Source organism: Accipiter gentilis, chromosome 16, assembly GCF_929443795.1.
Source record: "Accipiter gentilis chromosome 16, bAccGen1.1, whole genome shotgun sequence".
NCBI classification, from domain to species: domain Eukaryota; kingdom Metazoa; phylum Chordata; class Aves; order Accipitriformes; family Accipitridae; genus Astur; species Astur gentilis.
In genome coordinates, this window is record NC_064895.1 from 7,740,711 (window position 1) to 7,768,128 (window position 27,418).

The 27,418-nt window shown below is 44.9% G+C and overlaps 1 protein-coding gene and 1 long non-coding RNA gene across 3 annotated transcripts; one reads left to right on the forward strand and one right to left on the reverse strand.

Annotated features, from left to right (window-relative positions):
* On the reverse strand, window positions 1-18,166 carry KBTBD11 (kelch repeat and BTB domain containing 11). 2 transcript variants are annotated; one of them, XM_049818622.1, is made up of 3 exons: window positions 18,052-18,166; window positions 3,901-4,032; window positions 1-3,456 (listed from the first exon to the last, which is right to left on the reverse strand). In XM_049818622.1, exon 3 carries the CDS (start codon window positions 3,379-3,381, stop codon window positions 1,612-1,614), a length of 1,770 nt encoding a protein of 589 aa, XP_049674579.1. In that variant the 5' UTR covers window positions 3,382-3,456; window positions 3,901-4,032; window positions 18,052-18,166; the 3' UTR covers window positions 1-1,611. The 2 variants fall into 2 exon arrangements, with proteins under 2 accessions (XP_049674579.1, XP_049674580.1); XM_049818623.1 differs by lacking the exon at window positions 18,052-18,166 and adding an exon at window positions 17,701-17,803.
* Window positions 18,155-27,390, forward strand: LOC126046360 (uncharacterized). Its single transcript, XR_007508321.1, has 4 exons — window positions 18,155-18,272; window positions 22,004-22,109; window positions 24,252-24,316; window positions 27,315-27,390. It is a non-coding gene; the product is annotated as an uncharacterized LOC126046360 (long non-coding RNA).
* Window positions 27,391-27,418: the final 28 nt, after the last annotated feature.

A 27,418-nucleotide genomic window follows, 5' to 3' on the forward strand; every position in this document is an offset into this window, starting at 1 on the left:
TTTGAGTATAAACAATTCCCTTCCACAGTCCATGCCAGTTCCAGGCTGAATTATCAATAGCAAAAACACTGGTTCTTTTTTTTTTTTTCTTCCAGAAAAGGTTTCTCAGTGATTTACCGTAAAGCTAAAACATTTGCCTTGCCTATTGATTTTTTTATATAAAATGTATAAAATAAATGCATGTGCCCTTTTCAATATAGTCTGTCTGCATAGGCGGTTTACACTTTTCCAATTCTGAGTAACATGACAAAAAGTATGCTCCAACTTTCCACAGGCAGTAAGAAGCTTTGTGTGGTTTTGTCTCGTTAGGATGCTGCTCCACAAACAGCGCTCTCGGGCGGTTCAGAATCCCAATGACAGCATATGCCATCAGCACGTACTGCAATTAACAAGGACTTATTGATTACAGCAATCGTTAGATCGAAATAAATAAAGCAGTCTCTCAATCAAAAGATAGGGAAATAACATCATGCTAGTGCACAATATAATCAACATGTGTAGCGCATTCGTATTTTCCATGTCCTCCTTTGATGGTCTTGCACTAAGCTGGAAAAGCCTCTTGCCACAGGATACTGAACATACAGTGAAACATTTAAGCTGTCTGCAGTCAGTTTCAAAAAATTTACATTTGGTTTAGGTTAATCTTCCTTGACTTGCAGTTAATTAAAGAGCAGCTGAAGTACAAAATATTTCCCCCAACTCTAGTGGCATACATGGTCATGTCAATCGGTTGCAGTCTAAACAGCTTCAGTTCATTTTTGTTCTAATTTAAAATCTCTGATAAAAAAAGGTAATAAAATGATGCCTTTTTATACAGAAACCATTGCCGTTTTCAAATAAAGAACATACCAATGTTTCATATCTGCTATAGTGCCACATTTTAAAAAGGTAACTTGTCTTTTTCTTTTTTTTTTTTTTTTTTTTTTTGTATTCCAAACACAAACATGTGGCACACATTCGTGTTACTTAAAAATTTAAGTCTGGTATCTGTTAAATCATTTGTGGTTGAAATTCCTGGGACCACACAGTGCCACGTCTTCCTTAAACCATCTATTGCACCAGAAATGAAAGGCTGTGATGGAGATGTTCTTCCTATACTTTGCTAACACAGGAAATAGTTGGTTTAACGTAAAAACAAATGCAGCCAAGCTACGTTGCCGGCAGCGTTTATCCCTCGGTATCATCCCGGAGAGAAAGAAAACAAATGGCAGAAAAGCCTCCAGCCCAGATTGCAACTACACGTAAACACGCAACCAACACTAACAGTAACGTCCCATTATGACACTGTTGTCAGGAATTTTTTAGAAATCCAGAAAAGTTTTCCTCAGATTGGGCATTGGCACAAACATAATCCAGAGATTATCTTTATAGCAGCTTTTCCTTTCATGTGCTTGGCTTTTCACACAAAGCACAGCAAACGTGAAAAGAGTTACAACCGAGTTACAACCAAGTGGCTCCAGCTCAACATCTTGGGAGCAGAGAGGAGGAAAGGAGGAGCCCCTTGTCTCTGCAGACATGCCAGAGAGGGTCCCCTCTGTGGGGGGAAGTTTGTGGGTCCCCCACAGCTGCAACCCAGCTCCCCGCTCGGGAAGCCAGAGCCAGCTGGATACCTCACAGCGGGAGGGAGCCCTCCTGGTCCCCTGCTTTGTCCAGCCTCTCGGGCAGGGTGAGCACGAAGGGTAGAAGGACACCCTTGGCATCCAAGGGAGCTTTAAGAAGCTCCCCATCAAAGGTGCCCTTGAGCCCACCATCCGCTTCCACCTCACCATCCTGGGCTAGGCTGAAGCGGAGGGTGCCGGTCCGGTTGACACAGTAGATGGTATTGCCCAAGGGGGCGCAGCGGAAGGGCTGGATGGGGCCGCCGCTGGGCCGCAGGCTGGCGCACTGGCTCCAGCGCTTGGCCACCGTGTTGTACCGGAAAACTTCAATGCCACCGCCAGCCCCACCGCCTGGGCCCTGCTCCCCACCGCGGCCGCTGCTCACGTCAAAGCGGTAGATGAAGCTCTTGAAGGCCACCATGTCAGCAGAGCGCCGGCGGCTGCTGTTGTAAGGGCACTCCTGCCACTCGTCACGCTTGGGGTCATACTTGAGCAGGCGGTAGAAGAGGGAGCCTCCCGACACATAGATCTCCCCGTTGCATGTGGTGGCCTCATGAGCCACAGCGAAGGCACCCTTGGGCAGGGGTGCCACAGGGCTCCAGCGGTCGGCCCGTGGGTCGTACCTCTCCACGGTGAAGAGGCACTCGCCCCCCACAGCGTAGAGGTAACCGTCCAGGGCCAGCAGCTTGAGCTGTGAGCGGGGCTGAGCCAGCGGCCGCACCTGGCTCCAGGTGTCGGTAAGGGGGTTGTAGCAGAAGACCTTGTCGGAAAGGCGGGCCCGGGGCTCTCCGCCCGCCGGCCCCGCCGCAATGCCCCCTGCAAGGAAGAGGTAGTTGTGGAGGACACACATGGCGCAGCCCTTGGCATTGGCCTCCTCGGGCAGGCGCGTCAGCACCCTCCACTCGCCGCTGGCCTCCTGGTAGCAGTGGATGAGGGAGCCGCTCTCCTCCAGCGACACCACGGAGGAAGGGCTCTGCGGCCGGCTGCTCTCACGGCTCTGCGGCCGGCTGCCGCCACCCGGCCGCTCGAAGGCATCGCTGACCTCGGCCACCAGCAAGCAGGGCCGGCCGGCCTCCATGCGCCGCTGCAGAATGAGGTCCCGCTCAGTGCCACTGAGGCGGCCGTAGACGCTGGGCTCCCGCAGCACCTCCAGGTAGTGGTCACTCATGAAGCGGTAGGCGGCCTCCCGCAGCTCCGCCAGCCGCTGCTTTTTGGCCAGGCAGAGGAGCTGGTAGCAGTTGTCGAGGCGGAGCTGGGCGCGCATGGCCTCGGCGGCGCAGTGCAGGGCGCAAGGCATCTGGAGGACGCGGGCGCCGCTCACCACCTCGGCCAGGTTGTCGTGCCGCACCTCGCCCATGCGGGCCGTGTACACGTAGTCGATGAGGAGCCGCAGCGCCCCGTAGCTCACCCCCTTCACCCGCAGGACATCCCTCGAGGCGCGGGCGCGAAAGTAGTCGCTCTTGGCCGCCAGCACCGACTTGTGCGCCCGGATGCGACGCCCCGACACCTCGATCACCAGGTCGGGCTCCTCCGCCGGCCGCTCCGGCGCCCCCGCCGCCTCCTCCTCCTCCTCCTCCGGCTGGCAGGCGGCGTTGTTGATCTCCCACTGGCTCTCCACCACCCGGCCGCCGGCGGCGGGCGGCTGCGGCTCGGCGGCGGCGGCGCTGAAGCAGAGGGAGGAGCTGAAGCCGCAGGGGGCGGCCGGGGTGGGCGGGGGCGGCGGCGGGGGGGCGCCGGGCCCGGCCCCGCTCTCCTCCTCCTCCGCCGCGCCGCTGCCTTCCATGGAGCCGCGCTAGCTGCGCCGGCGCCGCGCCGCGCCCGGGCGGAGGGCTCTCGGCCGCCGCGGGGCGGCCATCACCTGCGGGGAAGAAGACCGGAGAGCGCTCAGCTTCTCCCCTCCCGCGGCCGGCTTCCCCCCGCCCTGCCGCCCCGCTTCTCCGGCTTAATCGCGAGGGCCGGCGGGTTCCGCGGCTAACCCCGCGCTGCCCCTTTCCCCGCAGGAGCCGTCCCGCGGCTCTGCCGCCCCCCGCGGCTGACTGCGCTCGCTAGCTTAACCCCCCCGCCACCCCCCCCACTCCCCCCCCGAAAACCCGAGCTCTTTCGGGGACGGGGGGGGCCGCCCCCACGAGCACCTCCACGGCCTGTCACGCCACGCTGGTTTGCCCGTTGCTGTGCAAAAACGTGAAGCCGTTTGCACGCGCTGCGCCCTTTTCGTCACGTCTGGTCCCTGCGCTGCGCGGGGCGACGAGGGAAAACGTCCTTTAAAGGCAGATACTTCGGAGAACTGCCGTGATTTATTCACCTTGTGCAACTATTTCAGTGGAAGGTAGCGGCGGCAATCTGTTGGGGAAGGAGATGCCCCACTAGCCAAGTTTTCCTTTACACGACCTTCGCGAAGGTTTCTTCCTGTCACTGCTCCTCATATGCATTCCCCCTGTTCAAAAGAAACAAGTTGATTGGTTTTAAAATCGATATGTTCTCAGTTCACTCAGAAGTTTGGGACTATTAGAGTTAAGTTTCCTTTATTGGATATCTATAGTACCTTAAAGTGACCAGAAGTATGCTAACTGACTCTGATTTTTAGAGTCTACTGGAGTTTAGTGGGCATGGATGATGGTTGGACTCGATGATCTTGAAGGTCCTTTCCAACCTAAATGATTCTATGATTCTAATTGTTTACAAAACACATCAAAGGATTTTTACAACAAAAGCAATCTGACACGTATGTAACAGCGTGTGTAGCTGTAAGGCACTAGGGAGATGTAAATCAGGCTTCATAGGGACTGGTTCATGTCCGAAAGATTTAGGGCTTCTGTGAACAAAAAGTAGAAGCGAGCAAAAATCACAATAGATAATTAGAACATGAAGTTTCTCCTGGGAAAATGGCAGGCTACAGGGCATGGCTGTAAGTAGGTTAGTCCCTGTCAGCACAATCACCACCCAGTTGTATCTTCATTTCACAAATGTAGTTTTTAGAATTTAAGGAAGTGTTGTTTGTTTGCCTCATGTTTGTTTACAAATTTCCCAGGCTCAGTTGAAGTTTTGATGAACGACGCATGAAAATTGTCCAAATGTAGTTAATTTCATTTAATAAGTATCTGCAGCTCTGATTCTGTTTTTTACGGATGTTATTAATTTCCATTGAAATTGCCATTGGCAGTTTTTTCAGTCCTCAAGGAACACTCATTTCTATGTGAAATATACCCTGTGACTTCCTTTCAGCAGAGATAATTTATTTACCCTATTAAATTAATATTAGGAAAATCTAACTTCTTGATTTTTTTTAAATGAAAGCATAATTGGTAAGTAACATTGTCTGGAAGCACCTGACGGACATGAAACCTAGAAGCCCATACTTGTGCAAGCAAACTTCACTTAAATGATAGTATCGGTCTTATCTTACCGGTTTTTATTTTGTGCACTTGCCCTGTGAAGGACTTTCTACTACATTTGATCTCATTCAGTTAGACAATAAATCAATACTGAGGTTTGACTTCTGGATAGTTGAGCCTTTGAGACTGTAGCAAGGTTTCAACAGCATTTGAAAACTCCTTACTCAAATGAGTGGATTTCACAAACTTTATATTTCTCATCTGGGTGTTTAAAAATCCACAACTTGGGAAGTTTCTAAGACATTTTATGAACTTTGGGAGCCTTAGAGGCAAATTTCCTGAGGTCCAGACCCAAACGTGGTAGGTTAGGCTTTACTGACTTTGCTGCAGCTTTAACTAGATGAGGAGAAATGTAGTGATCTGTGTGTATACTCAGTGTGTCTGTGGAAGATATATTGATTCATTAATAACTTAAACTGGGCAGCATCCCTGTTGGTGTGATTTTGTTTTTCAGCGAGTCTTCACAGTACTGAATTCACTATGTAGCTATTTTTTATACTGATTTATTGTGCCATAGACATTGAGATTAATCTACTTTCTGCTCCAGGCTTTCCAGAGCGCTGATGATCAGCTGTGTTCGACAGCAGCTGCTGTGACTGACACTGGCAACGACAAAGGCCAAGCGGAGATGGTTAGAAAAGCACCCAGAATGTCAAGTTCTGAGGTACTGTTATATTAAGAAAGCTGCTACCAGCATATAATTTGTAACATAAGTAAGTAATTGAAACATTTTGTGACTCCTCTGCCCTTTTTTGGGCCGAGTGCCCTGATATTCAACCCTTATCTTGCTACAGTCCTGGATAGCTTGACCTCCTTAGCCATGAACATTCAAAGGGTGCCAATATACTTTCCCTCGTTGCTCTCAATATTATGATCTTTCCTGGATCCAGACACACCTCACTTTTGAGGCCACTTTTCCTAACTTCTCCTAGTTAAGTTCCCCCTCTACAAGAAGGAATGAGTAGCTTCAGATAGTTTCAAGCTCTCAGTCTACTGCTTGATTTTGCAAGTGAAACTATAAAGGAAGAATGAAAGAGAATTCTACTAAAAGTAAAAAACGTAGGTGACTAAATGTGAGAAGTCAAAACCAGTAACTAATACCAATAATGTCTCTATACGGTGAAATGTATTTCCTGCATCATGTCTTGAAGGAAAATCACCAATTACAATATTCAAAGTTGTTAAAAACAGCATCCAGAAATCTTTTCAGCTTTCTCAGCTAATGAAAATAAAAAGGGTGAGATCCTCCTCAAGCACAGTAATCATACCTTTTCCCATCATCAGGTATCTGCTTGGCTTATAAATTTGACTTGACGCTGAAATGTTATTGAGAAAGAAGCTGCCACCCACCATAGTCCTAACAAACATCTGTGCTAACATCCTTTTGAGGAATCGCAAGGAGGAAGGACTGATGGTACAGCTTGCTAATGGCAAGCAGTAGAATTCTGAAGAAAATTATCTTCTGTTACATTTAAAGCTAACTACCAAGAATACGTTGAAATTCATGCTGAGCATGAGGAGGGCTTAAATCACAGTATCACATGCAATTTAGGCAACAAGGAACTCTACAGGGAAGCTGAAGACTTAGAAAAGCTAAAAGAGGGTTTGGAGGACTTTGTCAATGACAGAGCAACAACTGCTCCAGCAATCTCAGCAGTTTTGTCTAGCTGAAAACAAAGTATAGGAATTAGACAAAGACAAAGCTGAAAAAATAATTCAGAGGTGTGGAATCTTCCCATTATTGAGCAACATGACCAATCTGAGTTAAAGGTCATGGATTTAGTATAAAACAGGAAAAAGCTGAAAGAGGCTGATGGAAATACAATACTGAACTCCTTCTTCATCCTTTTCTTATCTACAGTGATCAAAGAGTTGTATTGCTATTCTGGTGACACAGAACATTCAAAAGTTACAGAATTGCAGAAGATACTTGATAGCTGTGCTGGTTCAAAAGGATCTGAGCTCATCTGGCTTAAAACAAACTTGTTTTAGCACTTTTTTCAAAACTTGCAAACAGGATAGGTACTAGAAAAGGAAGCAAGCTGTTTAGAGTACATGGCGTCTGTGGCCTGATGTCACCTTTTATATCGGGGACTTTTAAGTCAGAAGCTGAATTACTTGGACTGAAACTGTTTTCATTATCATGGGTTTGGTCTAAGTATGATGTAATGTTAATGGACAGAGGAACTGCCAACAAACATGAACTGTATTTACAGACTTGGCAATGACACACTTAAAATATCCTGGATGTGTGCCCCCAACCTCAGATGCTGTGAGACATTGCTCAAGTAACAGCACAGATAAGAAGGCGTAGCTTTTTCTGACAGAGCAACTGTAATGAAGAGCTGCAGGTAAAGTTTCCTGGCACTGTATTCATTTGGCAGTTCTTCTGATAAAATCCAGTTAAATGCTTGTTTTTCATTGTTTTCTCTCTATTATTTTTGTGCAGTGCCAATAACCTTTGACCCAGACCTTGTCTTCTAGCAAGACCCACTTTCTCTGGGGAATACGCACATGTGGGAGGAATTGAGTTACTGCTCTCCAGTTCACAAATGGAAACTGCTCTGACTCAGTCCCAGGGTAAATAAAAGCAGTGCTTTCCCTATCATAAGCAACTCTAATTTACATAAGCAGGCTATCCTCCCCAAGAGACACCACACCAGTTCAGAACTGACAGAATGCCGTTCTGCTCCACCTTAGTCCAGGAAATGCTTTTGTAAAAACTTGTACTGCCAAATTTTACCCCAGTAGAGAACTCCCTCAGGATAGGGGCGTCATCTGATTGAGATGATTAAGGAGTCCAAAGAGGCAGGATCATCAAAAGAGAGAAAACATCCCTTGTATTTATTTTAAAAACTAAAAGATGACTGTTAAAAGTAGAACTGGCCAGTGTGAAGACATCCAGCTCGGCCCAGAAGGCAGAATCTTCTGGAGGGCAGACTCAAGTGTAGAGGAGTTTGCATATTTATAAAAATGGTCTGTTACACTCCTGCTCATTGAGCAGATATGTGAAATTTGGGGGAAAAAAATGGTCTCTTCAGAGCTGGGGAAAACATCTGGAGCATAGAGATGCCATTCCTCTGAAGGGGCTTGCAGGACTTGAATTTCTGCATCCTCTTACAGCTTTAAACTCTGGATCTTAACTGCTTGATTAACCTCCTGCTTGTAAGAAAAAAAGAATTGTCTTTCAATGTCTCACCTCAAGAAAAATTGCAAGAAGAATAAATTTTTTCTTTCCCTTTTTTTAAAATTAGGAGTGCTCAAAATTGGGGTTACAATACAATCCTAGTGTCTTGCCCTGCCTACTGGATGTATGCCTTTTGTAGTATTGCATCCATACTCGAGTTGCCTATGCAGCTTCCTTGTGACCTCCCAAGGTGCTGTAATTTTCTCACAACATGTAATGGACGTATGAATGTTTTTATCTCATAACTGCAAAATTTTCATACAACCATAAAGAAAAATAAACATTTAAGAAATGCAGCATATGATTACAGACCACACAAGAAACATGTGGGCAGCAGTTCCTCATCAGAAACTCAGAGGAAGAAAAGACTGTGTGTGTCTGGGCATGGAGGAAGAGAGAGAGGAAGTAAGTCATAAAAAAATATTATCAAAAGCCTGATGAAATCAATACTATAGCTAGCAAATCTAAACTAAAAATATACAAGTTCTAAACAGTCATCATGACCACAGAAAAGGTTTCCTAGCAGTGATATCCATAGAGACAAACATTCTCTAAAAAGGAAACTATCTTCTTGAGTTCCTTCCAGTTTAGACTCTTCAGAAGTAGTTAGGGAGGAGAAGTGTCTCTCAGGAGTTCTCACACCAAAAAGGAAATAACACTCCCACAACAGCAAAATCTAGCAAATGTTAAGTGTAAGTCCTCTCCAGTATCTCTTAAAAGAAAGAAAGTCTAACAAAAGAAGAACAGTCAGAAACAAGATTTTGAGTGATTACAATACCTTTTGGGAGAACTCCAGGGCTGACGTGATGTCTTCATCACTAATGCACTACCGATCAGGAGATAATAGCATGGCAATACCATACTGAATGTAACAGAACTTTTTATGGAGAATTGCTGCTAGTTCTAGACGTGGCCTCGTATTACAGTTCTAGATATAAGGTGAGAGCATGTGGTGTCGTCTGTGATAGACTGAAGTTTGGTTACTTTCATCATATCTGGACACAGCTAACACTATGTTAGATGAACAGCTGTGCATAACATACCAGCATAGTGCTACAGCTGAAAGGATGAATGCAGGCCTTTAACGTGTATACTGGGAACTAAGGAGTAACAATAGGGAAAAGGTTACCTTTCATCTATAGCATTAGTAGGTTTGCAATGAAACAGGATGGATGGATGGAGGCATGTATGTTCCAGGCTTCACATTTTGGAAGTAGTGCTTAAAAATCTGGGAGGACAGAGAAAAGTACCAAATTATTTAAGAGCTATAGAAAAACATTCCAGTGAGAGACTCGCAACAGCACTCTGCAACCAGACACAAGCTTATGCTGCGGCCACACCGTGTGTGCCAGTCTCAAGCCAACTCCCAAGGAAAAAGGTGAAACCTAGCTTGGGCACCACCTCACAGCCACACTTCCATGGCTTTGGAGAGAAGGTGGCTTGTGCTATTTGCTTGGAGAACAGGTAGAGCAAGCCTTAGTCAGCCTGAGAAATGCAGTGCTGACACTTTTTCAGGGCTTGGTATGTTTGCTCTGTGACTTGATGACTGTGCAGAAGTGTAGGCACATGAAAATTCTGCACACTGATAGCTGCCTTAGGCTGGTGGAGAAAGCCCTTAACAAACCAAGGGGAGGAAGCATAAACAAAGCAAAATATTTACAATACTGAGGAAAAAGGAAAAAAAAAAAAAAAAAGACCACAGCATACTGTGGCTACTGAAAGTTTACATAAATTGATGGGGACAGTGAAGAACGGGCTCAAGGAGGGGAAATCTATTGAAGGTGACCAAGTACATACTAAACACTAAAACTACATCCAGCTTAGGAGCATCCTGAGCTGGAAAATGGTCAGAGTATTACTATTCAAAGATAAAGCAGTATCCCATGGAGAAATAAATATTTTTACCCTGCTACACGCTTCTTTCAATACTGGCTTATGGTCCATGTGGGAGGTAGGATGCTGGGCTAGGTGGACATTTGATCTGACACGGGAAGACCCTTATTCTGATGCGATGAGATGAAGATCAGGAGTGTGTGCCTTGCTGGAAGGCACTTGGGAGTCCAGGGGGAATGAAATTTGACAGGAGCAGACTAGTTGATCTAGCGATCCTTTCTGACCTTAAATTCTGGAAATTGCATATACCAGGAGTACTGACATCAAGCAAAGCATCAGCTTGTGATGATTAAAAGCCTCATTTGAGCGTTAATGTGGTTAACTGCTGTATTGTTGATTGCAGAAATGCTTTTCAGCATCAAACTGTGTTGTCAACAAATAAATAATTGCAAACATGTTCAAAATCTCTGAAAACACTTTGACAACGTTGGTACTAATAAAGGAGGAGGAGAATATCCACTGAGAAGCACAGCAAGCAAACCAGAAGATTTCTTCAGATGTATTTTTGAAAATAAGTCAGGCTTGCTTTTGCATTCCACAAGAGCTTTTGATCCCCATGAATGTACTGCATTCTTGCAACACACCTTCTATGTACTGTGTTTAATACAGAAGATGGGCCAATATATTTGGAGAAAATGAAATTCCTTGCCTAAGATAAAGCTAAATTTTGCTTTTAATATCATTATGGAAAGGACATACTGATTAAAGAGCTCGAAGCACCAGAAATCTGCCAAAGTACATCACCATTGTGCTTGAGAAAGACAGAATTTGAGAAGTAACAATAGACTTCAAAGGAAAGCCAACAAAGTCTCATTCTTCTGAGACTTATGCTTAGGAAAAGAAAGTAAAAGGAAAACTTCTAGAGGAGGGAATAATGAAAACACTTCTTTTTCCAGGCAAACTCTAAATCAGGTACTTAAAAGAAAAAAGACTGAACAGGCTCACTGATTTCTTGATGAATTAAGTAAGCGATGCTTAGAAAGGCAAAAGTCCTTCAGATACATGGTGAATGACACCCTTCTCATTTGTGAAGATCGTATATTGTTTCTTTGCCCAGACAATTCTGCAAACTTAAGGTTTACAATCATTCTAGCTGCAGCTAAAAATTACACTATATCTAGTTAGATTTGCGAAATAGTTCCAGGTTTCTGCAGACATTGGACTGGATTCAAAGATGGAGAGACATGCTGCAATGTTAAACATGGCAAAAGCTGACTTTAAGGGCAGTTTTATCTGGCAGATGGCAATGCAACTGAGATATAAGACCTAAGACAGCCAGATCAGATAGCAAAAAAAAAACCTCCAGCATGACAGCCCTAATCCAAAAGGAGGAAAAGAATTAGCTTGCACAGACTTCTCTGCCATGGCAGAAGTGCTGCTGGTAGAGTTTGCTGTTGGGTCTGTAACTGTGAACTATTAGGTGACTCATGTGAGTCTGACTTCTTTTATTATTTCATGGAAACCAGGCCAAGATGGAGAGATGAGGGGCAGGTCTGAGGCCATATTCCTACACAGAATTGATCTGTGGGTGGGATGCACGTCCCAGTTCTCCTGCAAGGGCAGAGATGGATGTTGTGTGTCTGAGCTGTACAGTACTACTATCTACCTGTAACCAGGTCCTGGAATGGAATCTGGAACATAGGGACAGGTTCTGTGCCCATATGCATTGTGTGGGTACAGTTAGATGCCAGTTGATTGGGATCCTCAAAAACAAGCATAGAAGAGCTACCAAGGGCTAGCCAGTAGAAAAATACTGAAGACTATGGTGATGAAGTGCTTAACTTGTACGATCAGGTGTTAGTTCTTGCTTTCGGTGCCTTAGCCCAGAATCCTCTCCAAAATAAACCTCAATTATTTTAAAAGATAGCAGTACTAACTCTTGCTGCTACTTTCCCTTTCTCTATAATCTTTAGACCTCTGACCAAGGCCCATGGGAAACTTGCCGCTGCTCCTTCCTTTGTCTGACAAGATTAAAACCCCCAAATGTCAACAGAGTGCCCAAACCATCAAGACTATGAGAGGAGGATTACTCTCCTCCAGGCTAAAGCTGTATCACTTTTCAGAGAAACAATAAAAAATGTTACTGAGGGAGAGAAAGAAGAATCCTGGGTTCTGTTCCCTGACAAACAGAAATTTCCACACTTGTTCCTATTGCCTTTGGTGGGGCAGGGCTCGGTTATAGTGCCTGGAGATCCAAGCCAGTTGTGCCAGGACTGAAAAACACTTTTGCTGATCTCAAAGCAGAAACACATGCTAGAGTCATAGGTATTCGTGGCAAGACTTTACTATCAGAAATACCTGTAGGCTGTCAGCACAGATTTCACCAAGCAATGGGAATGTTTTTAGCAGCAGCTATGTAACTGAGGGCTTAACAAAATATGAGGTAACTCCATGTGGTCATTGGAACTGAACAGGGGAAGGAGGGAAAATTGAGCGTAATGCATGCTGTTTACATTACTAGAAGGTAACAGTTGCTGGCCATTCTGAGACAGAAATAAAATAGGTTTCTATTAAAATACTCTTATTTCCATGGCCTGACACTTTCTGCATTGGATGCATAACATTTTTTACTATAATGTGAATTTCATATGCTGAGCCTGGGTGTTCAGGCAAAGGCTTTCTGGCTGCACTGATTTCTCAGACTATACTCAACTTTTACATTTAGAATTTAGTGCAAGTAATTCAATATCTCTCGCAATAATCTTTTTTTCCATTTAACAGAGCAGATAGGTAACAGTTAAGATGTCTGAATTTAAGGGACAGAAAAGACTGCCTGGTTATCTAATCTTATTCCTCCAAGAACAGGCCAAAGAATTTTACTCCTGTACCAAGCCAATAACTTCTGGCTGAATCAGGTCAAAGCATTGTTCTGCTCAAATTGTCCATCTCACACCTATATGGTTTCTCTGTTTTGGCCAATGACCTTGATGGAAAATCAGGTGTCAAATGGATCATCATGGATACCTTGAAGAAATATAGATGCTGCTTTTCACTTTGGACTGCACTTTTTTGTCTTCTACACTTTTATATCTGCTGACCTGGCAGCATTCTGTTTTCCCAAAATGATCCATGCTCTTTCTGAAGAGACATACAGATGGGCAGCACAATCGTGAAGGGTGATGATGATCACAGCTACCTCAGGACTGTCCCATCTACTTTTGCGCTTCCTGACACAGAGAAGTAAAGATTGTAGTATGACTGACAAACCTGTGATTCAAACATGTCCTTTTCAAGTGCTACAGGATAAAGGCTTGTTAATGCATGCAGTTAAATTTGCATCATGTGTGACAGTCACTGTGCTACTCTTGCATTTTAGGTAGCAACTCTGTTGGGTAGACCTGAACAGAGTCAGGACCTGGAGTAAGAACTAGGACCTTCAAATCAGGATGTGAGGCAGAGAGATGTTTGGGGTTATGGTTATGATTTGGGAGGTGTGAGAAGAACCACAGATTCAGGGTTCCCGGTGTGTGATTCTTGACCATTTTGAGATTTTGATGTTTCACTCATAAGTCTAAAGTTTTGTTGCTTTTGACCAGGGAGAGATCTTAGATACACATCAACAACATCTCTCCAACTGAAGTTTTTCAGCCACTGTACTCTGAAAAGTTTCCTGATTTTGGGGGTGCAGTAGAAGTATTTATTTCCCTGTAGGGCTGCAAAATGTCTTGGCAGGGATACTGTCCAGGCATTGGGCTAACAATCTAATAGATCCTTGCAACTCTTGTTGCCCATTATAAAGGCCTTCTGGTCTTCTGTCACAGAGAATGAGTTGTACAGACCTCATCCTGACCAACGGGAAGCAGCATCAGTGAATTTTATCATATGCCCTCCTTTTCTTATATCACAGTGTAAAACTTCTTGGGACACATGGCACTGACTAACTCCAAAGCTCACAAAGCAAAACACTCAAATGACATTTACTTTATTGTTTCTGCATCTCCCCTGAAAACCAAACTTCTTCAGGACTTTATTAATCGGTTGTTATTAAACAAGAAATACGTTGTCTGTGTACTGCCTACTTCCACGGCTTTGGAGAGAAAGAGGTTTGTGCTAGTAATCTGCAGCTAGAAACTTCCACCTAAGTTTCACAGGGCTTTTTGATAAAGCCAGAGTCTGACATCACTTTAAATCCCATCCCCACTGTAGTCAAGGGAAAATTCCCATTAACTTCATGAGCATCTGGACTTTCTACACTGTACATACAAACATGTATGGTAGCTCTTTTTGAACTGAGGCAAAGTGGGGAGTTGCAGTAAAGGAGAGATGAAAGAAAGCTACAGGATAAGAGGAGAGCTCTCCCATTAAGAGATTTGTCTTTGACTGACGGAATCAGAACGTTTGCTGTTTGCATGCCATTCTCATAGCAAAGGGTTGGCTTTTGGTTCTTACTGTCTAACACTTTAAAATATGGGTCACAGAAATAATAGTTTATCTCCAGAGCTTAGGGCCTGTTCTTCCAATCTACTTACAAGAGAGGGAGAGAGGAAAGCAGAACTGCTTCCAAGGAAAAAAAATAAAAATGATTGCAGATCTCAGACAGGTTGATAGTCTGAAATGATTCAGAAGTCCAGGAGCCTTCCAGCAGTTAGAGATCCACATGCAAAGCTTACTCTGCTCTTAGAGATCCACATGCAAAGCTTACTCTGCTCCTTAAATACTCCTGGAGGAATCAGTATCCAGAAAAACAACAGCCAGCTTGTGCTAATCTGTGAATGCATATGTGTAAAATAACTTCAATACTATTAATTAATGCAAATCATGTTGTGACAGACAACATAACAGCATGGAAGCTGCTTGTCCAACTTACGTGGATTTGTATGGAAAGGTTACGGTTTCTGGCGTGTTTCCGAGTGAATTAAAAAAGGCTGTCAACCCGTCTGTTTTAGCCAGAGGCATAGCAATGGCAGCTCGTGAAACATCGCACCTGAAAAGCGTTTGTGTGACACATCTTTCTTCTCCCTCTGACACACTGTGCAAAATCTGTAGAACTACTGGATTTTTTTTTTTTTTCTGGCTTGTTTTGCATTAAATAAACTGACTTAACCAATCATGAATTCCTGCCATCCTCACTGATGAAGTATAAGAAACTGGAAAGTACCAAATGTGCAGTGCAGAACAAAGAACCTAGCCAACTCTTTTTTATATTAACACTCAATCACCCATATACAATACTGACCCATTCTTGTAATTCTTTCAAAGCCAAAACTGCCAGTTAGCATCCAAGGAGCATTTTAGGATGAGGACAGAAAAAAGGCTACAGAATTGTCAACACTGTCTGAGGAAAACACAGCATGTATGGTCCTGATCCTGCAGAGAGTTACATGCAGATTTAAATGCTCTGGTCACAGAACTAGCCCCACTTGTATATACCAACGTCTACATATGTAAACTAAGTGTTTGCTTAATTAACTACAGGAGGAAGGTAAACTCTCTATCCATTCACTGTATAGTCACGTGATTATGAGTGCTGGTACAAGGAAGGGGGTAGGAATGTATGGCCCAGGCTAGGGAAGGAGCAGGGTCCTTTCCCCGCTCAGTGACAACTCAGTCATAGATCAGGTTAAACTGGTTGTCAAATCATGAACTGCTATAAAGTAATTCTTCTTCAATGAAAGGAACTAATCATGCCTGTTCTCTGACAAAACAACACTGAGACGAAAAATGAAGCAGAAAGAACAGATGATGACAATTCCATTGAAAAGTAAAACAGCGGACATAAAAATGTCATGTCCTGAGAAGGCTAATGCGATCAAACACAATGAAAATGAGCTCATTTTTTAAATGGGTATTTCCAAGGATGTGAAGTGTCTCAGCTTCTGTTCACAGGAAATAAATGGCCTCCTAACTGCAATGCTGTAGAATCTTAGTAGGGATAAACAGCAAAACCCCTGCAAAATCCATACAGGATCTCACAAGACTTAAAAAAAAAAAAAAAAAAAAAAAAGTTTAATTTTACTTTAAAAGAAATTTCAGGATTTCCTTTCATGTTTTATTATACCCTTCTTTAGCAGCCAGCTGCCCCTAATATCCTCTTGCAACAGGATACCACAGGATGCCGAAACCCCTGGTAAGTACGATCTGGATCCAGTCATCTAACCACATCACTGTCTCTACAGCAACCTAGGCCAGCTCTAAATACTATAATCCTGCTTTACTGTAGTAAAGCCAGTTAATGGCTTTCATTTAATGTTCCTGCCAAATAATGGTGCTCTAATACTTATTGACATTTCAAATCTGTCCACCTATTTGGACTATTTGTTACACTGAAAAGTGATGCAAGCAAAGCATTCGTAGAAGAAAGGAAGCTTTTAAGGATTTCAGTCTTTTGATATTGTCAAGGCACAGTCCTGCAAACTCCAGCTCCTAAGAGTGTCACCAGTGACTTCAGTGCCACTACTGCCAGGAGCGAGTCCCTGCAGAGTGTGTGGGGGGGGAAGCTGGGGCAGGCAAGGGACCAGTCCTCAACTCTCTGGCAGGTTCTCATCAGACAGTGCCATTAGCAGTGGATGACCAGAGGATCCCATTGGCATGCACTGGATGTCCTAATTAAAGGGTGAATAAATGCTGTGTGATGGGCCCTGGGAAGAGGAGAGTGCAGAACAGGCAGGATGGGCCAGAGTTAAACTGGGGAGCAAATATTGCTTTGTCAATACTAGTGACAATTTAATTATTATTTTCCATAAACATTCCTTTTAATTCCTTCTTGGAAGACAGATGGTTAAGTCTCTGAAAAACAGAGGAGCTCTTTAGCTTCTCAGATCATATAAAAGGATTGTTCTATTTTATTGCTATTCTATTTTTTATTGCCCTACTTTTTTCTACCTTTTTGTTCTAGTTTTCTATTGTTCAATTTAACTGCTGTGGGAAAGCCTTACAGAATATTGTTTCTAGAGGGTTTTATTTTTCCTTGATGGGTGATGAAAGTTGGCTATAGGATTTAATACTACCATTTTCTACGCTACGTGCAAGTTTGGGTTTGGGAGCTGGCTTTTTGTTGCTTTAAAGGACCAGACACAAAAACCTACTGGATTCGGACAAACGAAATTCAGTAGGAGCTTTTTTTCAGGCATCTTCCACCCTGCAAAATCATGCACGCGTGTGTACGCCCAGGGCTTGCACCACTCTTGTGCTTTTAGTAGGATGGGGAAGCACGCCATGAAGAATTTATAGCGGGAAGCAATCTGCTGCTGCTACACATCCCTAAACGCTACCGTAAAGATTCGTTTAGATTTGTAATAGGTCAGCCGGATAAAAAAAAAAAAAAATAAAACACGCAGGCATCGGGTTTGGCTCCTCTGCGACATACGGAGAAGGGATGTGGGGGTATGCCCGGCCTCCCTCCTGTCCAGGGGAGGCGGATGAAGGGAGTCTGAGGGAAGAGGAAAGCACGATTAAGCCTGACGGTGCTGCAACCCCCCACACAGACACGGCTACCGGGGTTTTTTACCTCAGCTATCAGCCGATACCGGCACCAATCCTCCCCGGAGGCTCCGCGGCGGCGGGCCGGGAGTGGGGGGCGGGGGTCGGCCACCGGCCCCGGGACGTGCCCGACCCCCGACCCCCCCTCCCGGCCCGCCGCCGCGGAGCCTCTGCGCTCTCCTCTCAGCAAGGCGGGCAGGCAGGGGCTTACCTTTGGGCGACGGCCGGCGAGCCCCGCGTCTCTCTGGGGAAGCTCCCTCCGCCCTCGCCTCGCTGCCGGCAGCGCGGCGGCCCCGCCGCCTTGCCCACCGGAGCGGGAGCCGGCGGGGGGAGCCGCGAAGGAGAAGCGGGAAGGCGGGGAGGCGGCGGGGGGCGGGGGGGGGAGAGCGGCGGTGCGATGCCAGGCGACGCAAATGGCTGAAGCGCAGGGGCCGGGCTGGCGGAGGGGGCCGGGCGGCCGCTGCGTGGAGGGGGCGCGGGGCCGCGCTCAGCCCCTTTGTTCGCCCGCCACACTCGCACACGCAGGGAGGGAGGAGGAAGGGGGGGGGGGGGGGTTACAGACCTGTTGCTGCCGGCGAGGGGCAGCCGCCGAGGCGGGAAGCGGCGACGCCGCTGCGGGCCGGCTGTTCCGCGCTCCCCCGTTGGGGTGAGGCGGGCCGGGCGGGGGAGGCGGTGGAACGGCCCCACCTGCCCGCGCTGAGGAGAAACTCCCTCCTGGCGGCGCCGGGCGGGGAAACGGCGGGTCCTCACCTCCGGGCGGGGTCGGGGGGAGCCGTCCCTGAGGTAAACCGGGTGAGGTGAGGCAAGGCCGGGGTGGGGTGGGGGGTGCTGCAGCAGCCCCTGGCCCCAGCGCGGCGGGCCTGGTGGACGCACGGCGCCCCGAGTGGGGCTCCCAGGCTGGAGCCGCGAGTGGCCGCGGCCTCTCGGGGACAGCCTGCCCACTCTCCGGCGCCGGCCGTGCTCGCTGCGGGAAGCGGGGGGGAGGGTTTCCAACCGGAGCCTTCTGGCGACGGAGGAGCAACGAGGTGGAGGCCAGGTGGTTTCTGTTCGACTGCAGTTGGGGTCTGGGTCCCATTTTGTCCTGCTCTTCAAAGCTGAGGCTCTCATCAGGACTCCCTGAATTAGACCCGTTTCCCAGCTTCTTGAAAAAAAACCCTCGTGTTACATTAGTTGTGCCCTGGGTCTGCTGCTGATGCAGTCGGTGGTACCTACCTGGCTCCCGTCCCACCACAAGCTGCAATCTGACATCTACCAAGACACCGTGCTATCCAAGCCTTTCTAAACCACTGCTGGTGCCTGGATATGTCGTATTGCCATTGCAATGTATAGTTTTCCTACGTTACTGCTGTCTCAAAACACTAGTCATCTGCAGCTTTTCTCTTTTCCCCTCTTTCCACCAACACCAGGGTCCTGTTGGACTGGTTCTCCTGCAGCCACCCAGCAAGTGGCTCCTGGCCCTGGGAGACACTGCTGAGCAGACTTGCAAAGCTGCTCCCGGCTCCTCTCTCAAATTAACCTGACAATTAATTTTTTCTCTGCTGGCAGTGTAACCATTGCAGCTGTCTGTTCTTCCAGCTTCCTGGTGGTGATGGTTAAGCGTGGTTGGGTGTCTACTCATTCATTTTGCCCCATTGCTCCTACTTTTTGACTTTGGTTTTGCTAAAACTCTTACGTGTTGAGTTAGCCCTTAGTACATTAAAGTGCTTGCATGCAGTGCTGGGTAAGTGTAACCACTTGAAACCCTTGGCTCTGCTCGTGTTGTGCACTTAAGCGTAGTGCTTAATCAGAAGGCTGGTTTTCAAGCTGAGGTCATGTCTCAACTCTACTGAGAGAGGTCAGCGTGCTTCTTGGTGCCGTAAGATAAATAAGTGATAATCATACAGTGTCACAGCAGTTTAGAATAATTGGTAACCACATGTGGCTTTAGCATAATTGTGAATTTCCCGCTGTCCTCGGATTTGGGTCCATTACATGATGGGACTGTTAATTTCTGTACATGGTTTTATTCCTAGCTAGCTGGAAGAAGTTTCCGTGTGATACAGCAGATTCATTAAAGCCTGCCAGAAATAATTCTTCTCTCTTGACATCAGGAACTAATCTTCCTGCTGTTTCGTGTTACTTTAAATGCTGTATATTTCAAGATGACACTGAAATTAGACAACTGATACAGGTCTTGGAAAATTATTTTCACTTTTAAAATCCCCATTGTTCTATTCCTCTGTGGAGGATCATCTCTGCTTTAGGTACCTGACTTCTGTTGACACTGATAAGAGTTATGTGGCTGTGGCAGCAGTATCATATTGGAGATTATTTGAGATTGTTCTGACTCATGCTTTTCGAATATATGATGATTTTAAGCACTACTGGATTTGCTTAACTCCTCTTCAGGTTTAACAGCCACATCACATAGCAGTCTGTGTGTACACAGAGGTGTCCGAGCTACAGTTTCTGGAGATGAATGAAAATCAGTGGTGGGTAGGAAGTAGTATATTGTGTGTTTATGGGCCATACTTGCCCCTGTGGCTGGAGCCAGCAAAAGACCTGTACAAAATCCAAGCTCCATGGGGGTCCTAGCCCAAGAAGTCAGGTAGTGCTTGGCTGTTGTAGACTTTATCGTTTGCCCTCACTGAACATTGCCAGAAGCAGATTGGGTAAAATTACCTCAGTTCTGCTTTTTGATTTGCGCAGCAATTCCCTAACTTTGTAAGCCTAAGTCTACTGTCCTCCCCCGAAGTTTCTTTCTGGTCCCCGTGCACCTTTGTCATCAAACACAAGGTTTGTTTCACAAACAAGTGAAAACAGATATAAAGGAGAGTTGCTGACCTCTTAGCACAACTTTTGCAAAATACTGCTGCTCTGTGGATCATAGGCTGGGAAACATCCCATGGAGAATAAGGCTGCTCATCAACTAGCCTTCCAGTTTTCAGCAGAACTGGAGATGATGCTAAAAACTGGGACATGCATTGTAGAAATCCTCTCAGTTCTAGTTGTTTAGTTTCCCTACTTAACTTGAGTTCCTTCAGGCTCCATTTATAATTAATGTACAGGAATAACCATGTCTGGAGGGCAATTTTTCTCACCTATCTTAGACATCTTATCTTAGGATGAGGTGAATCATCCTTTGGTAATCCTTGATTCTCTCCATTAGCTGTAAAGTCAGACTGGTACAGCTGTAGACAATTTTTAACCACCTAAATTACATGAGATGAATCATTGTCCCAGTATAGAAAAGCCCCTGTCCTGAAGAAATCAGGTATCGCACAGCTTACATGATACATAATTTGGTACCTGTCATGCATTTCTGTAGCCCAGCCAACATGGCAAATATTCACAGGGACTGACTGCTTCTAACTGCTGCTACTGGCCATCAGGACTGGCCGAGATACCTGTGTTCTGCAAGGGACAATTAGTCTGCAGCAACAACAGCAGAGTGGTGAGCACAGTGAGGTGAGTAAAGGCAGGGAGGGAAGAGTTTGCTCTGCTCTGTCCTCGAGACCTTAGCTAGTTCCTGCCCGGTCACATACAGTGGACTTCCTTCTGGACATACAGCCCATCCTGTCTCTCACATACCAGCAATAGGGCTCAATAATAAAAAGGGAATGCAGTTTGGAACAAAAGGATTTTATCAAATGTTTCTCCTGTAAAAAGAAACAAAAAACAAAAAAACAACCAGATGAAGAAATAGGAAGGTTTCTTCATCTTGTACACCTTTCTGTCTGTTTAAGCCGCATCAGGCAAAACAGAATATTTTCAATTTCTTCTTCCTAGAAGGCATCAGCCTGTGATGTCTCTAGTGCAGAAATGGTCAATAGAGCTGAATGCCATTCTCATGACAGGTTCACCAAATGGCATCCCAATCCAGAGAGATGTACCTCTGCTGAGAGCTTATTGGGGCCCTGCTATTCCTGGGAGAGGTGCTGCATTTCTTTCCCTTCTCCCCCTGGCTGCAGTAGCAGCTGCAGGGCTGCGATTCCCAGCTCTGAGGCTGTTGCACAGGACTGGGCTGCCCTGGTAGCTGGAGCAAATGCACTGTTCCTCAGTACAATTAGCCAGCAGACCACATAAAAAATGAATCGGCCCTGTCTCAGGGGGGTTGATTCTTGGCTAGTGAAGCTACAGAATTCCTCATTTAAGGAGGTTAGGAATCATTTAACAAAATTGTTATTTCACCCAGATGAAATACTCAATCTGTATTCTATGGACCAAGAGGCTTTAAACCTTCCTAGATAATGGGATCAGAATGTAGCTCACCCAGGCTAACTTTTACAAGTAAGCAAGGTAGAATCCTGCAGATAGGTAGTGTACCCATGGCAGCATGGAGTGAGCACAGGTCCATGCTCAATTATTTACCCAGCTAATTCGGTGGGCTTTCCAGCCTTCGCTTTCTGAGTCCATTACTTTGCAGGCACATCTCCAGCAGACTAGGTAGGACTGGTATACCTACAGAGTCTAGACTTGGTACCAGTGTGTATGCAGATGCAAAGCTGTTGATAGGCTATTCTTTTGTCTTTTAGATTGGCACAAGGACATCTTGGAAGAATAAACTTTGCAGCATCAAAATTCTGGAACTGGCATAGGTGAAGCTTGGTAGTATTCCTCCTGTGCGTACCAGAGTATCAGGTACATAGTGGCAGTAGCTGATATCCGTGGTCCCTGCAGTACCCAGAGATCTGGTTCATGGCCAGAAGCCAAAATGTAAAAACAAAACAAAAGGAAAAGAAAACCTGACTCCTTTTGCTCGTTCTGTGTTTGACAGTTGAACACTCCTGTGTGAAATGCTTCTTGGTATTATAAAACAATGGCCTCAAGGATTGGTTTGATGCTATTGCTGGCCCAGACAAAATGCTTATTGTATTTCTGCTGAGCAGCGAAAGATACCTAAAATACGTTTTATACGTTTGGAATACAAAAACCATACATGCTGTAGGCACATTACACAGGATTCATTGTATACATCTGATGCTGACCCAAGCTGATTTGCCTTTGTGTACTAGTTTTCACACATCCCTGTAATACACCCAAATAGTAGAATTGAAAGGAACGGGCTGATTGCATCTGGAGGGTTATCGGCTTGTAGCAGATAGAGTGGTAGTAATCATAAGGAAAAATAGATCATAAAGATTTCTTCAGTGTTCGGTTGCATACTTCTATGCAATGGAGACAGATCAATATTGGTTTTAATTTAAGAAAAAAACCAAACAGCATAACAAAAGAGACTGTATTAGTGCAGAGTTTTATCACCCAAACCAATGCTCTGACCAGGTAGAACAGCTTTTAATAAAGTTGAAAGCATTTGATAAGTTTAAAAGATGGGGAACACACAGCATTTACTTAGATGAACAATTGAGAAAATGTGCACATCCTCTCCTCATTTGCTAAAAAGGTAATAAAACCCCAAAGAATTTGAAAAAGTGAATGAAAGCCTACCCTTGCTCTTTACAGTGCTCTGAGATTATCCAGTCAACATTTCTTCCCAGCCATAATCGGCCATGGATTGTCCCACCACCTGTCTCGTCAAAATGTGTCTATGACTATGGCTCACGAGCAAAATACCTTGTGATCAGTACATTTCTCCCAAAATACTGGTCTATCAGTGAAATGTCATCACGTATACGTATAGGCTATAACCAGCTTTGCTCGCCTGAACAGTAAGGTTTGTGCTGGGAAGGGACGGGCACGGGCATCCCACCCGATACAGCCTCAGGGTGTGTGTCAGTAACGTTTGAAGCGCTCTGGAGTTCAGCAGTGTAGATGCAGCTTAAGTTAACTGATGGTGTCAGTTGCTTGTGATTGGGATTAAGAGCCTCACAGACTGCTCTGAGCAACATCACAGAAAAGTTATTGCACTTAATCTTGGCTGAACTTGGGGTAATCCTCCTCACTAATACACGTGGTCTGTGCTACCCAACCCTCCAGAAAAAAAATCTCTTTAGAAAGGGAACATTAAGACATGTTAAATCTCTTTAGAAAGGGAACATGTGTAGTCTGACAGGCATGTTCTGCAACTTGAAATGCACACAGAAAGGCCCACGGGAAACAACTTTTACAATTTGCTTTAGAAGGCGTGAGTTAATGTGGTTTTTCTGCCAATATTCAAGGTGACCCTGGTGCTCAAGGTGAAACCCACAGAATTTCTCTCCAGTGTGGAATAATAGAAAGCAAAAATAAAAATTCTGTAACTGTAGCTAAGTGGTATCTGGTTTCTTTAAAACCTTTCTTGTTATCTGCATTTGGGCATGTAAATATACATATTTCAGTGGAAATTAAGAACTTTGGTGCTTGAGAAAATTCTGCTGGAGGCTCACTCACCTGAATCTTTTGATGTCACAATAACTCCTTAAATCAGACTTCCAGTGAATTCTTACAATGATTTCATCTCCCCTGAGGTATGTCATTTTAATCCTAGGTGTTCTGGCTCATCTTCCAGGTTGGGACACACATTAATGGTAACTGTGATTATCCCCGCAGTATAACAATATGCACAACAGGAGAACTTGCAGTTCTGCTGTCAAGGCCTGTTCTGCTGGAGGAAAAAAAAATAATTCCCTTTGAACACCTTTGAAGGTCATGCTGTGAAAGACTAACTGCCTTCATAGTGTGGTTTATGGAGCTTGGCCAAAGCACTTGAAGTGCTTTCGGTCATACCTCGACATTGTTTCATTTCAAATGGAGTAACACAGTAAATCTTCATTTGCCTAGGAAATTTTCAGATCCTTTCATCTGAAGTTGTTTCAGTGTTGCTATTTGGATTCCTTGTTTTAGGAGGTGAAGAGTGTTACTGGCAGTTTGGTAGCTGGGCATGCCTTTAAGGAAAGTGCTATGATCAAGTAAGTGCAAGTATGAGGCAGCAGCAAATCAACTAGTTCTGAAAAAATCCTGAGCTAGATTTCTCAAATCAAAGAGCAGATAGATCTAGCAGCGTGCATGCTGCATTTGTAAGGAGATGGGATGTAGATTCCTACATACAGCTACAAAACCCCTAAATTGGAAAGGTGAAGGAAGTAAACCAGAATTTTGAGCTGTGGCGTAGTGCAAGCAGCTGTTTAACCATCAGACTAACAATGAGACTCCTGGTACCGACCCCTGGTAGCTGTATGGCAGGGGTCAAGCCTCCGCTAGTACATATTTCTGTCTCCTGGGTGTAGGAGACTAGTCTCAAGTTCTAGACTGCTAGGCAACCATCCCACATGAAGTAGGTTGTATGGACATGGTAGGCTACAACTGTATCAAGAAACCAGAGGCAGAGAGCCTATTCTGCAAGTAGCACCACACCATTTACATCCACGGAGTTAAACAGTCCCCAAAATATCCCAGGTAAGTGGCCTTGTCAATGCTGTCCGACAGGAGCAGCCCAGGCCAGGCTCACTCCCAGAGAGCCAGCTACTAACTATGACCACGGGTCAGTGCTCGAGTTGCTGCCCCAGCCCTGGCCGGTTTACTAGCACAGGCATTTTCAGCAACCGCACGTACAGAACGCCTGCAAGGAGGCGGCAGTTCGAAGGGCTGATTGCGGGCTTAGAAAGCAGCAATGGCTTTAACCCGTGTGCTGGCACAGACTCATCACATGCGGCTTCAAGTCAGGCAAACGCTTTTCAGCTCCACTTCTTCCAAGCTACGGATGATACTAATCTGCCTTCTTAACAGAACTATTACTATGTGAAGTATTATTACTGTGAAGATACATAAAGCTATCTAAAAATCCTGTATCAACTCCATGGTATCACTCATTGCAATAGATTAACTCTTATAGAACCCTCCATTATAGTCGCACCTTTCAAAACACAGATTTTTTCTCACCCACAAATGCATTTTACAAAAACTAATTTGTCTTCACATGGTCAGAAAATTAAATAGGACAGAAGAGAGAGGAACAGTGAAGTTTAAGCACCTAACCACAGTTCAGGAAACCCTTCCCAATATTCAGTCCTCTCTCAAAGGGGCAGTAAGCAATTTTTAGCCCTCAGCCTCCCACCCATAAATAACGAGTTGTAAATTCCCATTGGGACAGAATCTGTTTTCAGCTGTGCGAATGTACAGTATCCTGCTCTCATGCAATTTGATGTTTTTCAGAGGTGTGATATAAATACATATATAAAAGAGGGGTAGTATAAAAACAGGAGCAAAAAGGCAGGCTTTACGAGCAACCAAGCAGCTCTCAATTTTTTTTTATTTTTTATTTATAATAGTGCAGATACGCACAAAAAGGCTATTGCCAAGTCTGATGAATACAAGTCTCAGTATTTAAACACAATCATGGGATTCAGTATATATCCTTTAGGGCAGATTAATTGGAATGAATTGCCAGTTAGCAACTGAAAATTAATTTCATCTGCTAATGCTTTTGCTCTGCAATACTCATTTTGAATATTAATGCTTCTCATTTTTATGCATCATGCATGCTGCCCCAGTGCTGATGCATACTCCATGTAGACAGCATAGTAGAAATTCTAGTGCTTGGACACTGGGTCCATTGATACAGGGGTCAAACTCATTGTAAGAGACTGCATCACTTTCAGAAATTGCATTTGCTGGTTTTAAATTGTAGAAACTATAGAAATAAAAAATATATATATCTTTGCAGTCCTAATCACATACCCTATTCTCCCTTTCATGAGACCATTAATACATATATTATTGATTAATGCATGCCACAAATTCCAGCCTTCTAGTTAAAATGACGACCCAAGAAATGTACTTCTGAAGTTAATTTTATCACATTTTTTATTAAACATTTTTCTCAGTTTATACTTTGAACATAAATACACAAGTTTTATGGCTCATGTTATAAAAGACACTACTATGTGTTAGAAAACATATATAGAATATATCGTAGTGGTTACACTTGCTCCCCTCTTTTCCTAATATTTTCCATAACTTCTATTAATCTAGAAAAGCAGTATCAGAAAGCAAAATCCAACCGACCTATCAGCATAGTGTACAACAGCTGTAGAGACTATTTGCCAGCTGTAAGAGAAACTTTGGTTCCTGCCCATTTTCATAGTAAGGTAATACCAGTTAGCTGCATATCAGAAAACAAACATTGCACCTTGTGCTCAGTTAGTTACTAAAAATCTAGTTCATGACAATGTGTACTTTTGCAGACAGACATACAGCTTCTTTTTTGCTTTACAGCTTAGTAAGATAAATAGATATGTATTTTCAAAATAGTGTAATGTAAATGAGGGACCCAGTTCTGTTCTTACCGAATTCACTGGCAAGAGTCCGATGTACTTTCAGAAGAGCAGGTTTGTACTTTGTTTCTACTGTTTATTGCTAAAACTGAAGGATGTTGCATTTCAGCTGGAAGACAGGATGAATTTCACTTTAAAAGTCTCATGCATTACTGCTAGCAGACCCTGTAATAAGGCCATGCATGGATTTCCAGCTGAATGTGTGGTGGACTCGGCTTACTGTTCCTACTGATAAAGATCCACGAGAGTGGACGTGATCCTCCAGCCCCAAAGGCACAGAAGTGGAATCCCACACCCAAGGAGCATGCAGAATAAAACCTGTGGTCTTTTTACTGCAGTGTAGCAAAGGGATACTAGATTATATATGCTTTATACACAGAAGAATCTTTTAACTTGTTTTTCAATATACATACATTAAACTGTACAATGTAGTACTTCCACACAGTGGGCAAACAGCAGCTCCCAGGGCCACAGCTATGGAAGAGTGTAGAAAATGCAACTGGCCTTGATCCCTCAAGCCAGGCAAGCCCAGGCAGTAGGCCAGGGAGAAGAGGGAAAGTTTGGGGAAAATGCTGCCAGCTGCCTGGCTTAGAGGCACTCTGCTTCCCCTTCCCCCCCCCCCCCCCCCCCCAAGGACTGATGCCAACACTTAAGCCCATGCCAACGCTGACAGCACCCAACTGAAGTTGCAAGATACACAGCGGAAGACAAAAGCACAAAACGGTAATGAAGACCCTA

Bases quoted from the DNA above. Each gene is read 5' to 3' on its own strand.
- KBTBD11 (XM_049818622.1), bottom strand. From the start codon at position 3,381: ATGGAAGGCAGCGGCGCGGCGGAGGAGGAGGAGAGCGGGGCCGGGCCC.